This window comes from Elephantulus edwardii, unplaced genomic scaffold (assembly GCF_000299155.1).
Source record: "Elephantulus edwardii isolate Elephantulus edwardi_28Jun2011 unplaced genomic scaffold, EleEdw1.0 scaffold00005, whole genome shotgun sequence".
Lineage (NCBI taxonomy): Eukaryota > Metazoa > Chordata > Mammalia > Macroscelidea > Macroscelididae > Elephantulus > Elephantulus edwardii.
The window spans coordinates 35,171,448-35,185,976 of NW_006399755.1; the positions used below are offsets into that span (position 1 = coordinate 35,171,448).

Sequence of the window (14,529 nt, forward strand, 5' to 3'; positions counted from 1 at the left end):
AGGTCAGTGTTACAGGCATTACAAAACCATTTTAAAAAGCTTCTAGATAAAAGGAGCCATGTCTACATTAAGTCTAAGGAAGTAATTATCATCATTACCATCTTATACCCTCTGATAAATACTCTGATCCCATTTATCTCATAAAGCACTATAATTGAGCCCTCCCAATCCCATTTTACAGTTTAGGAACTTCAGAATGATGAAATCATTCTCCCAGGACAACTCAACTAGACGCAGATGGTGAAGCAGAATTTGGGCAAGAAGGTCTGACTCTAGGTCTTGCATTATAACCACTCTCTCGTCTGTCTCGCTTAGAGTTAGAATTGTGGCAGAGGGATGGTGGGGTCAGTTCAGCAACCTACACACAGCAGCCAGGTGTGAAGTCTGTTCTTCTCAGGGAAGATCCTTACCATCATGTGCTCGCCACAGAAGATGATCCAGAAGGAGAGAAGCATTGCATAAAAGATGCCCTGTCGAATGTCACCAAACAACAGCATCCAGGTCCAGTCAAACCCAATGGAAAACCATTCCACTGGGATGTTAATAAAGGTCATGGAAATTCCAAGGGCAAAGATGACTCTGATGGTGAAAACATACCAAGATAACCTCTTTATTCATCTTGGAAGCAGGTTTTTACAACTCAGAAGTCAGTTTGGGGAATTGAGATGTTACTTATTGGAAACAAAACCACAGGATCATTTTCTTCATTTTCTCAAGTTTCTACACAGAGTTGCAAAATGTTCTACCGAGCCTGCACTAATATGAAAATGAAGAGGCTACTTTGACCCTTTTGTACATTGAACCTTACCTTTTTCATGCCCTAAACATTATCTTTAGTGCCATTTCAGATTAAGAACTTCTACCATATTTTTTGCTCTCCCTTCATTACTTTGTGTGTGTGTGTGTTTCTTTTTTTATTTTTTTAGAATTGAAAATGTTTTGCTTGAATCTTTTTTCATTGTTGCACATTTTCTTCCCTCTCCCCATCCCTCTGCACAATGCATGCCTTGTTTCAGATTGTGGTCATGTATATAATGCCTGATCATATAACCCTTTCAGACAGTTCTTCCTCTCATCTGTTCTAAGGCAGTGTTCATCAGCCATCCACTCTTTTCCCAACCTCTCACCAATCCCACCATGTTTGTCCTATTTTATTACAGTGGTGTTTTCAAGAACAATTCTTTTTTCAATTTCCTTCAGCTCCCTACCCATCAAATTGTACAACACCATGCTTAATCCTCCCCCTGCACATCCTCATCCCTCTGCTTCCACCCAGACTTCATTAAATATAACCAATTGTCTTCTAATAGAGATCCAGGTTACTATCAACCTGATCCTTGAAACCATACATTATTATTACCCTGCTAGCCTCCGTTAACAATGATTTATACAAAAGCATATTTATTGTTAAAATAAACTACCCTGAAACTAAACCACTGCTGTAGAGTCAATTCTGACTTCTACAGACCCTGCAGGACAGAGCAGAAGTGCACAGAGGGTTTCCAAGGATATAAATTATTTTTGAGAACAGTCTGTCTTATTTTTTTCCCTGTACAATGGTTCTGTGGGTTTGCCTCTGGCTTTTTGATTAGTCGTCCAATTCCTTAACCACGGAGCCATCAGGGCTCCTTCAAATGACCCCAAATATCTAGAAAATACAAATTCTTCTCGCTGCTCTTTTGTTTTAAGTGCTCTCTCAGCCACCCTATCAATTAGTTGCTACTGCAAGTGAATTTTTCTTTTCTATTAAAATATCATTCACTGTGTCATTACTTTACTCATATGTTACTTTATATTCATACAATACATGTTTATCATGTGTCAGGACTACAGATATCTAAATGAATAGGACATATTTATTCATTCAGGCACTGACAGTTTAGTGGAGGAACGAGCTGAAGAGACAACTTAGAGCAAAGTCTGACAAACATGACAGAGATGAGCACAGGCCTAATTTTGGCAGAGACAGAACTTGAACTGAGTTGTGAGTGGAGGCTAGATCAGGCCAGCATGCGAGAAGGCTAAACAAGAAAGAAGGTGTTCTTGGTGTTGTTAAGTATCATTGAGACGAAAGAGGGTGGAGGAGAACGGGTAAAGTAAAAGAGGAAGGTAGGCAGACAAGAAAGGACATTCCATATAGAGGGAAAGTGTGGATTAAGAAGCAAATGCCTGGAACATTTTGGAAATCTACATTTTGGAATCTGCATGTAGCACATTTAAGGGCATAAAAGAAAATAAGACAAGACAAATAAAGAAGGTAGAGCTCATAATGGACAGCATATGTTTCAGTCTAGAATTTTAAACTAATCTTGATAGGATATTGGATCCAATAATAAATTGAAGCAATGGGACATGATTCCTTTATTAATTCTTACAACTATTCATTGAACTTCTGCTGTTGTTGTTGCTAAAGGCCACTGAGTTGACCATGACTCATAATATCCTAATGAACAATGGATCTGAATCCTTCCCTATCCAGTGCCATCCTCATCATCTCTGACACTAGAGCCTACTGTTATAGTCACTGTGTAGATTCACCTGTTTGAGGGTCTTCCTCACCTGCATGGACCCTCTACTTTTCTGAACATAATATTCTTTTCCAAGGGCTAGCCCTTTCTAACAATAAGCTCAAAGTATGTGCGACTAAGTTTCACCATCCTTCCCTCTAAGTAGCACTCTGTACCCTCTACAAGTCATAATTAACTGTTCTCTTGGCAAGCGATAGGGTATTTAGTACTTTTCTCCAGTGCCACAATGCAAAGACATTGATTCTTCTTATGCCATCTTTATTCATTGTCTAACTCAGATGCATAGCAAGTGATTGAAAAGATCTGGTCTTGGTCTATAAACTAACATCCTTACATGGAGGTTCTACCATGTGCCAATTACTTTTCAAGGGGCTAAAGATATAACAGTAAAAAACTGGACAAGGATCTTCCTTTTGTAAGACAGAGTGAGAAGGTGCTATAGGAGAAAAGACAATATATTGATAAAGAATCTGCATGATAAAGAAAAATAAAGCAAGTTAAGAAAAAGGAAAATAATAGAGACACTCTTATATAAGTTGCACAGGAAAAGTCCCTAAGATAAGAGACACTGCAGCTGGGCAGGAAATGAAAAGTTGAGCCACAAAGGTAACTGGGAAAGAGCACTTCAGATAAAGAGAACAGAAAGTGCCAAGTCCCTGGGGTGTGAGAGCAGACAAGGTATGTTTGAACACCATGAAGGTGGTTGGTGGGTGGTAGGCAGGATAGAAGATGAGATCAGAGGTGGCATGGAGCCACCATGGAAGGATCTGCAGACCAGGGCAAAGGAGATGAAAAGCCAGGAGAGAGCTTTGAGCAAAGGGGAGACATGATCTGATGATTTACATTCAAAAAGGAGCAGTCTAGTTTCGATGCGAATAGATTAGAGAGGGGAAATTGGTAGAAGCAAGGAAAGAAAATAGGCTAGTTCAAATAAGTGGAATATTATGGTAAGTTAGATTAGGATTGTAGCAGTAAAAACAGTACAGTTTCTTGGTAGATTGGATGGTGGATATGGAAAGAAAAAAAAGGAGTAAAAGATGATTCTTAAATTCTTAGCCTGAGCCACCAGGAGCCTGAAGTCACCATTTGCCAAGATGGGGAAGTGGGCAGTGTTCCTATTTGAGTTTAGAGTTAAGGAGGTTGGATCAAGGACATAAATTAAGTCATCACAGTGCAGATGATTTTTAGAGCCATGAGGCTGGATGAGATCATCTGGGAAATAAGTGTAGCTGACAAAGAGAAGCAGTCCAAGAACTGAGCCCTGGCTCTAAGGCTTCAGAAGTCGGAAAGATGGAGAAACAATAAAACTGAATAGTTGATGTCCAGCAAAAGGGACGATAACCAGAAACAAAGGATGGGGAGGACTAGTGAATAAAAAGGGAATGGTTAGTAATGCCACATGCCAGTCAAGAAAAGTTTTAAGGATAAGAGAAGAAGAGGGAAGGCGGAAAAAAAATATTAAATAGATAAGTTTGTTGAACAGAAAGGTAATATATAATAAGAATTTGATTAGACATTGCAATTAATTGTGTGAAACAAATGGAAAACAAACACCTAGGAGTTGATTCAAAAACCCATGCATTGGGTTTAAGAGAGAATAGAAGAGAAAAAACAGAAACAAGAATTTTGAGGAATTTTCCTATAACGAGGAACAGAGAATGGTGTGGTGGCTTCAGGGGGAAGTTAGCAAAGGGGGTTTTTTGGTCAAAAGTGAGAGATGGTAGGTTTATATATTGATAGGAGTTACCAGCAGGAATGAAAAGGGAAATTATATGAGAGATAGCTATTTGCAGGAATACTGTCCTATCAGTGAGAAAGAATGGGCTTAGTTAAAATTGGACAATTCATCCACTGTAACACCGAGAGGTAGCTGGCTCTGGCAGCAGGAATAAAAGCAGATAAAGAATAAAATACCTGAAAAAGAAAAGTAGAGTCCTTAGGATTTAATAGTAATATGTACATGAAAATAAAAAAACAAAAAAAGTATCTAGGATGACTTCTTGTCAACTCACTAGTTCAAGTAATCTACAGGTTTCTTGAACTGTTACATTATATTAGGTGACGTTGAGTAAACTATGACTCACAGTGACTCTACGAACAAAAGATCAAAACAGAAATATCTGGTAACATCTTTACGTTCTAAGCCAAGTTCAAACCCATCATGGCAGCCACTGTGCCAATCCATCTCCTTGAGAGTCTTCCTCTCTTTCTCTGACCCTCTTTTCACCACATGATGTCTTTTTCCAAGGACTGGCACCTCTTGGCCACATGCAAAAGCAGGAGTGTGGATCAAAACGAACATTCTGAGATCAGCTCTTACTTTTCCAGAAGCACCGGGGGTCGAGACATCATGGTAATCCTCCTCCAGTACCACACCATGATAATGAAGATACTGGGTGTGAGGAAGGTCTTCATGGCAAACCACACCTTGGTGAAGCCTCCATTTTGATGGATCCCCTAGAAAGAGATCAATAATAGTTCAATAATATTTCAGCATTGTTTCCCACTGTCAAATACATTTAAGAGAAGTGCGTAGCAATTTAATCTGCTGAACTTTCAAAATGTAAGAACTTTCATACTCACGGCATGTGCTATCCTTAAACTCCCTTTGGCTCTTTCTTCAAAACTACAGAGATATGTTATCAAAAAGATAGAAAAACGAACCCTCTTTGCTAAGAACTATAAGAATTATGATCAAAGATTTTTCTGTATGGGTTTTCATTTAAAAATTGGAGTTATCCTAGATGCCTAAAATGTAGAGATTGATTAAATAGGTTAAATTAAATTTATACAATGGATTGCTACACAGTATTATAAAGCATATTGACATTATAGTCTTAAGATAATGTTGCATCACAAAGTAAGGAAGAAAATGGATTGAATATAAGAACCCTTACTAGGAGGAAAGTATGCTGATGGTTTTAGCTAGCTCCAATCTTATGTGTAACAGAACAAAATAGTGCCTATTCCTGTGCCATCTTCATGAGGTACATAAAAATCATTAACAGCAGTGACTGTTTCTAGAAGGTAGGATTTTACAGTTAATTTATATGTTCTTCTATGTGTTTGAATGTGCTTTCCAATTTTCCTAAGCCGTGTATTTCTGATGTAATTTTTAAAAAAAACTGGCCTCCTAATCTCATGTTCAACCTGGAAAGATGTCCTTACTTAAAATACACTGTTCCCTCTAACACAGTGTGTGCTTGCAAGGCAAAACCTGTCAACTAAATTACTTTATCTTGGTGTTACTATGTTATTGTGATCACTATAATAAAATCATAAATGGGTATACAGTAGCTGTTTTCTATTTCTGTAACTTATCGCAGAAATTAGCTGACTTTCCATTCTCTGCTGTGAGGATCACATCAGGAGTCTCAGTTTTCTGACTAGATGATTGAGGCAATAATGACGCCAAGGGTGAGATGAGTTTTCCTTCCAATACTCATTCAGGCCCCAAAACTACTACCCCCAGTGTCACATTCTTGTCAGTTAACTCACCACCAGACGGATATCCTTTATCTCCCCGATCCCGACGTTGATTTTCTTCTTCTCGTTGACAGGCAGTCGGATGTTTAGGAGGTAGTATTTATGAGCTACCGAGCCAATTTCCATGAACGGAAGGACATCGCAGTCATAGTAACGCCCCTCATGCTCTGGGGTCTGGAAAAAGGAGAGAGTTTGAGGCAAGTTCAAGGTCACTATTTTCAAGTAGTTGTTGTTACACGCCATCAGGTATGACTCATAGCTAAAAGAACCCTGTCCTAACCTGTACCATTCTCATCATCAGTCATTGCTGAAGTAACTATGTCAATCCATTTTGTTGAGTTTCCTCCTCTCTTTCACAGACCCTCCAGTTTTCCAAGTATGATGATCCTCTCCAAGGAAAAGCCTAAACTAGCAACAAGCTTAAAGTATTTAAGATAAGGCATCATTATCTTTGTTTTCAAAGAGCATTCTTGCTGTACTTTCCCTAAGATATATCTCTTTGTTCTTTTGGCAATCCATGGGATATTTAAAATTTTTCTTCAATGTCACAACTCAAAAATAGTAATTCTTCTGTATGTCCAGCTCTCAAGATGCATAGCAAGTACCTGAAAAGATCAAAACCTCCTATACCAGGAGAAGATAAAATAGATGAATGGGACCTTCTAAGAATCAAATCCCTATGCACATCCAAAAACTTCTCCAACAGGGTAAAAAGGGAAGCCACAGACTGAGAAAAAGTATTTGGGAATAATGTCACAGATAAGGGACTTATATCCAGAATTTATAAAATACTTGAGCACCACAACAAGATAAAGGTAATAAATCCAATTGAAAAATAGGCACAGGATATGAAGACACTTCACCAAAGAAGACATTCAGATGGCTAACAAGCACATGAAAAATGTTCAAAATCCCTAGCTCTAAGAGAGATGCAAATCAAAACAACTGTGAGATATCATCTCACCCCAGTCAGAATAGCAAAATTTAACAGAACAGCAAGCAACAAACACTGGTGAGGTTGTGGAGAAACTGGAACTCTTATTCACTGTTGGTGGGAGTGTAAAATGGTGCAACCACTGTGGAAGGTGGTATGGTGCTTTCTCAAAAAGTTGCAAATAGAGATACCATTTGACCCAGCAATTCCACTACTGGGAATATACCCCAAAGAGACCATAACTGACACCCAAGCAGATATATGCACACCCATGTTTAAAGTGGCTTTGTTCACAACAGCCAGGAGTTGGAAACATCCTAAGTGCCCATCATCAAACAAATGGATAGAGAAGCTGTGGTATATTCACACAATGGAATACTATGCTGCATTGAAAAACAAGGAACTCATGCAATATTATTAAAAATGGGTGACCCTGGAGGACATTATGCTGAGTGAAGTATCTCAGTCACAAAAGGACATATACTGCATGGTGCCACTGTTGTAACACAGGACTGACCTCGGAGTTGGGGGGAGACTGGGAAAGATGGGTTTAATAATGTATACTGCATTGAAACAGATGAGGGAGAAAAACTATTTAAAAGGGATATGTGATTAGGTATTTTTGTCATTACAGGAGTCCAGAGCGAAGGCTGCATAGTGGAGTGGAGTGGACCTAGGAGGAGGGATTGTAAAACAATGAAAGAATTTTTCTTTTACTTTTCCAAGAGGGTAATATACTACGGGGGAGGGTTGGGAGGGGAGAAAAGTACAACAATGAATGAATGGAAATCTGAAGTCTCTGTAAATTTTCATTGAAATTAATAATAAATTTTTTAAAAATCTAAAAAAAAAAACCACAAACAACACACACACAACAAAAAAACCCAAGGTGAAAAGAAAACCTACTGACTGGAGAACAAACATTTGGCAATACTCATACAGGGGTCTCTTAACAAAAGTTTACAGAATACTGCAGGGCCTCCACAAGAAAAAGCCTAATAACCCAATTACGAATTGGGGAAAAGACATGGAAGGACTTTTCATAGTGGAAGATTTTCAAATGGCCAATAGACACATGAAGAAATATTCAAAGTCACTGGCAATATGAAGATGTGCAGGGGGAAGGGGATTAATCATGGAGTTGTGCAATTTGATGAGTGGAGGGCTGAGAGAAATTGGAAGTCTTCTCTGGAAAACAATGTACGTGAATTTTGTAAATAAACTGGCATAATAAATAAAACCCATTATTATAAATACTAGACACATAAGAGAGAGATGTAGACCAAAACCACAATGAGACACCATCTTACCCCAGTAGTAATGGTAAAGTTAAATAGGCTAGCAAGCAAGTTGGAGAGAATGTGGAATGAAAGGAATTCTCATATACTGTTGGTGAAATTATAAAACTGTACAATCACTCTGAGGCAGTTGGGTGTTTCCTTAAAAAGCTACACATAGAAATTCTGTCTGACCCAGCTGTTCCACTGCTAGGAATATACGCCAAGGAAATTAGAACTAAGACACAAGCAGAGATTTGCACACCAATGTTCATAACAGAGCTATTCACAATCATAAGAACATAGACACAGCTCAAATGTACAAACACAGTCAAATGGATTAAGAAATTATGGCACATTCACATGATGGAATACTGTGCAGTCCTCAGGAACAACAATTTTGAAATTTACTACATCACTTGGGAGAGACTGGAGGGCAAGATACTGGGTAAACTAAGTCAGTCTCATAAGGACAAATACTGCATAAAACCATTATTGAAAAATTGGAAGAATAGTGAACTGTGTATGGGAATCTAAGGAAGGAAAGAGTAGGAGCAGAGGGATAAAGATGTACAGGTGAGAAATCATAGAATCGTGCAATTTGGTGGGTGGAGGGAGGCAGGGTAAAGGAAATGGGAAAAGATCTGCAGGGATTTGAAAAAATGGGAAAATGGTGGGCATAGCTCACTGGTGATAAAGTTTATAAAAGACAATGAGAATCATTGTATAAAAATGTAAATGAAGGAGCGTGTGATACAATGTGTATGAATTTTGTATGCAAACCAATATAAAATAATTTTTTTTAAATGTGTAAAAAAAAGAAAGAAAATATCATAACCTGAGTAGGGCATACCTTAATCTTCAAACTAACATTACTGCTTTTTACTACCCTGGAGAGGTTCCTTGCAGTGACTTGCCCAATGCAACGCATCTCCTGAAGCCCTGACTGCTGGTACCAATGGCTGTTGATTATGGATCCAAGTACGATGAAATCTTTGACAATCTCAAGCTCTAGCTCATCTATCAGAATATTGCTTATTGGTCCATTGGTGAGAATTTTTTAAAATAGTGGCAAGCCTCACCATTATTTTCAAGAATATGCTGAAATTCCCATATCTTTATTTCATGTCACAAATTAAAGGAAGTTCATTTTTAAAGATAAAAGCCACATCTTGGAGCAAAAGATTAAATTGGGAACAATGGAGACGGGGTATTCATTCCCAACCTAAGAAAGTTATCTTTGAGGCAGAACAAGAAACTGTAAGCAAAAAAAGGAGAAATTCCTTTTCTCAATACCTAACTTAAATCTTTCATCATTATTTAAAGAAATACAAACAACAGTAACTATTAGAACAGTTGCTGTCTGGTTGACTCTGATTCTCCTGATACTCCCAAGTTTGCAGAGTAGAACTGTGCTCCATGGTGGTAACCTTTTAAGGCAGATCACCAGGCCTTTCTTCTGAGGCATGACTGTCAGATGCAAACTGCCAGTTTTCAAAAGTTTTTTGTTGTTACAACTGACTCATAGCTAACCCTCCAGTGGATTTTCAGAAGCAGTAATTCCTATGGGAGGAGAATGCATATCTTCCTCCAGAGGTGCAGCTGCTGAATTCTAACTGTGCCTTTTGGGTTGGCAGTACAAACCTTTCCCACTAAGTTACCAGAGATCCCTAATCAATGGGGAAAGGGTGCACTGGTGGCTTAGTACATGGAGTTGTGTGGAAACCCAAAAGTGGTGTCTCTCTGAAGGTTCAAATTTACTGGTAGCATCATTCAAGAAAGAAGAGAAATCTCCTCTTGTGCCCTTTAAAGCCTCTGAAGACCTGCTGGAGGATCAGTTATTAAGTCAGTCCCAGCTCCACAGTGATGAGTTTGAGCTTTTTGAGTCAATGGGAATGTCAAATGGTGCAACCACTATGGAAAGCAGTTGGCTTTTCATTAGAAAGCTGGGAATAGAAATACCATCTTACCCAGCAACTCAAATATTAGGTCTATATCTCAAAGAACTAAGAGCTGAGACACAAACCAACACCCCCCCCCCATGTTTACTGTAGCATTATTTACAATAGCAAAGAGTTGGAAAAAAATCTAAGTGTCCGTGAGTGGACAAATGACTGAAAAACCAATGGTATATTCACACTAAAAACAGTCAAAACTTCATTAAATACTGCACGACATGGAATGAATCTACAACAAATTATGCTAAGTAGATAAGCCAATCACAAAAAAGAGAATTATGGTTGAAGGTCACTATGGTGACTAGTGGAAAGTAGCTGCACTGCCAACCCGAAGGCATGTGGTTTGAATCTCCCAGCTGCTCTGCAGGAGAATGATGGCCAATCCACACCCATGCAATTTAATGCCTCTGGAACATCCTCGGAAAGATCAGCTATGAATCAGTTCTGACTCGACAGCACAAAACAACAATAATTACAAAAAGCTAAAGAAAGGTTTTAACATCAAGGAAACAAAGATTCACACCACCAGATCAATTTACAGTATTATTGCAGATGGAGAAGAGATTGAGATTGATAACAATGTCACCTTGTTCAAATCCATGGTCAATGCTCTTGGCGCCAACAGCAGTATGGAAATCAAAAGACAAACTGCCTTAGAAAAGTTGGCTGTCAGGAACTTCTCCAGAGTACTAAAGAGAAATGATGTCAGCCTAGAAAACAAAGTGCACCTGATGCAGACCATGGTCTTCTCAATTGCTTGTTATGCATCTGAGAGCTGGATAATGACTAAAGATGACAGAAGAAAAAGGATTCCTTTGAGTTGTGGTGCTGGAGGAGAATACTGAATATACCATGGACTGTCAAGAGAATAAACAGGTCTGTCCTGAAGAAGGTGAAACCAGGTTGGTCCTTATTATTATTATTGTTGTTATGTGCCATCGAGTTGAGTATGACTCACAGAGATCCTCTAACAGTGGATATGAACCCTGTTCTATTCCATGCTATTTTCACTTTCCAACACACTAGAGCCCATTGCTGAAGTCACCAATCCAATCTACCAGTTGAGAGTCTTCCTCTCCTTCACCAACCCTTTAGCACTCCAAGCATCATGTCCCTTTTCAAGAAACAGTCCTTCTTAGCAACATGCCCAAAGTATGTGAGTTGAAGTCTCATCATCCTTGCCTCCAAAGAGCACTCTGTCTGCACCCTATCAAAGACATATCTGTTTATTCTTTTGGCAGTCCATGGGATGGTCAATGCTCTTCTACAATACCACAGCTCAAAGGCATCAATTCTTCTTCTGTCATCCCTATTCATTGTCTAGCTCTCAGATGTACAGCAAATGATCAGAAAGACCATGGTCTGAATCAGACACACTCAGACTTCAAACTGACATCATTGCTTCTCAAACATTTGGGGAGGTGGGTCTCCTTGTTTCCTGTCTGGTACCAAGCATGTTAATTGTGGATCCAAGCAAGATGAAGTTATTGACAGTCTAAATCTCCGCTCCATCCATCATTATGTTGTCTACTGGTCCTGTGGTAAGAATCTTTGCTTTCCTGACATTGAGATACAATCCATACCAAAGGGTACATTCCTTGATCTTCTGCAACAAGAGCTAGCTTCCAGTCCTCCTCACTTTCAGTAAGCAAGGTTGTGTCATCTGCATAACACAGGTTATTGATGAGCCTTCCTTAGATCCTGATGGCATATTCTTCATAAATTCCAGATACCCAATTAATGCGAAAGTCGGTTGCTCCTTAGAGGCAAGATTTTGAAGCTCCATCTCACATACTTTGGGCATGATCCAGGAAGGATCAGTCCTTGGAGAAGAACATCATACTTGGGAGAATAAAGGGTTAGTGCAGGAGAGGAAGACCCTGGATGAGATGGATTGGTATAGTAACTGTGGCAACTGGGACAGGCGTGTCAGAGACAGTGAGGCTGGCTCAAGACAAGGTAGGGTTCAGGGTTATTGTTCATAGGGATGCTATGAGTTGTAATCACCTGGAAAGCATATAACAACAACAACAAAGAAAGGTTTACATCCATAGATTCAGGTTAATGAGGATAGAACGGGGAACAAATTAATAAAGAGGTAAGTTAGGTGAAAGGAAAGAAAATGCACACAAAGGGGCCGATTAGATGTTATACTTAATCAATGACAAAGTTACAAAATAAAATGTCTAAGAATAATTGTATGAAAAATGAATATGATTTGTAAACCTTCAGTCATATAAAAAGAAACAAAATAAAGATCTAAAATAATCAGGAGTGGGAAATTAATGGCTAAGCATTTAAGCAAGCATAACAACCAGATAACCAGAGGTAATGCTCAGGTAACCTGGTCTACCAGGACTACAGTGGTTTCTTATTTTCATTATGCCATCAGAGACTGAATAACCAACTTCTGAAATGTTCAGGAGGAAACTCCTACTAAAGTTCTTTATTCTATGAAGGCAAATTATTATTTCATCCACTAAAGGAGTGGGTATAAGAGGCTGGGGGGAAAAAAGATATCTTTTTTATTGACTTGAAAAGAAAAAAAGAAAAAGAAATTACCTGAAAAGTCCTTGGATCTTGGGAATATATAAAGTTAACAATGAGATTTGTTTGTCAGAGAGATGCGCTCTAGATTTCTGGCCCCCAAAGCTTCCAACAACTCAAGACTCAAGAGCAGAGAAAGTGGCAGAAATCTTAATTAAACAATAATTTATTCCAGCATATTGTAAAATCTCTTAATCTTCCTGCCAAATAATTCTTTCAGAATAAGATGGTGGACACAACTTGCTTTTAAACGTTTGTTGGGTGGTGGTTTTTTGTTTTGTGTGTGCGTGTGTAACAGATCCACATGCAATCAATCATTCATGTACACTGCATTTTATTCATGCATGCAAGTGGTAGGGATGTATGAGTTGTAACAGTCACCTTTACTGCTAAACCGGTAAGTGCTGGGTTTACATAGGCACCATTTTCCTGGCATCTCCTAACCAAGTGATAGGATTTGTCCTTACTTTGAAATTGCCACAATCTGCTGCAAATCTCCACAGTAAAAGATGCAGGGGGAAACCCAGAAGAGTATAACAATGGTTTATGGTCTATGTGTGAAAGGTTTCTTTCCCATTTGATTTTCTTGGGGATTTCCTTATCAAACAGATGGACAGTTTAAGTTTAGATCAAGAGGCTGATCCTGAGAGAGAAACAGAAGAAATGCCCTGCGAAAGTAGGTTGAAGTTTTGTTGGTTTTTGTTTGTTTTTTCCCCTTTTCAGTGTCATTAGTCAGAGACCAGTGAGGGAGCTCTGGTGGTGTAAGTAGTAGAAAGTTGCACTGCTAACCCACAAGCCACAGTTCAAATCCACCACTGGCTCTACAAGAGACAGATGAGCCACCCATCTCCTCCTGTGCCATTTACAGCCTCCAAAACCTGATGGAGGGTAATCTATGAGTTGTTTGTAACTCAACAGCAATAAGAGAGCGAGTCAAAAATCAGAGCAGAAGTGGAGAAATCACTGCCATTGAGTCAATTCTGACCCATGGTGACCTCATCTATGTCTCTATGGAGCTGCACTCCATAGTTTGAACGGTGTTTCTGAAGGAGATCAGAGATCACCAAGCCTTTCTTCCAAAGAACATTTGGGTGGGCTCAAGCCCTTCAACCTTCCTTTTAGCAACTGAGTATATTAGCTATTTGAATTACCTAGGAACTCTGTTTGAGGACACACCTGGCAAATATATGGCTCCTATATGAATACATTTTCCTTCTGCACATACGGCAGACATCATTCACTAGCCCTGGCATTTTTTCCCCTCCCCTCTTGAGCTTTTATCTGACACCACAACTGTATTACAGATGGCATATGAGATTAGAAAAGTTCCTCTGTAGACATAATTCTGCTCCATTTTAAAAAGTTAACTATAGCTTGCCTCCGGAAACCCTATGAACCTGGAGAGAGAATGAGAGACACCCAAGCGTTGAGGAGTCTCCTTTATAGGGTTGCTATGAGTCGCCTGCAACTCGACTGCGCTCAACAACAAACAACATAAGCTGAATATCTCCCGTAAGCATGATCTTTCCCTTCTACTCTTTTCTTATGTTTGCAAATCAGAGCTAAAATTAGAACTCTGCAAGAACACCCAAAACATATTATTGTGCTTCTAATCTGCTTGCTGAAACTGAGGAGGACCTGAAGTGCTTGCTGCAGAGGGTCAAGGACTGCAGCCTACAATATGGCTCAAGGCCAAGAAAGATTCTCACCACTGGACCAATTAGCAGCATCAGAATGGATAGTGAAGAGATTGAGATTGTTCACAGCTTTAGTTTGCTTGGCTCCACAGTCAACACTCT

At 39.1% G+C, this 14,529-nt stretch overlaps 1 protein-coding gene across 2 annotated transcripts in view; it reads right to left on the reverse strand.

The window, feature by feature from the left end:
- WLS (wntless Wnt ligand secretion mediator) overlaps positions 1-14,529 on the reverse strand; it is a 174,977-nt gene that overhangs the window by 34,526 nt on the left and 125,922 nt on the right. For both annotated transcript variants that reach the window (XM_006879785.1, XM_006879786.1), the window contains 3 exons: positions 6,027-6,188; positions 4,849-4,985; positions 411-579 (listed from right to left, as the gene is read on the reverse strand). In XM_006879785.1, coding sequence (XP_006879847.1) covers positions 411-579; positions 4,849-4,985; positions 6,027-6,188 — 468 coding nt within the window. The remainder of the gene's footprint in view (positions 1-410; positions 580-4,848; positions 4,986-6,026; positions 6,189-14,529) is intronic.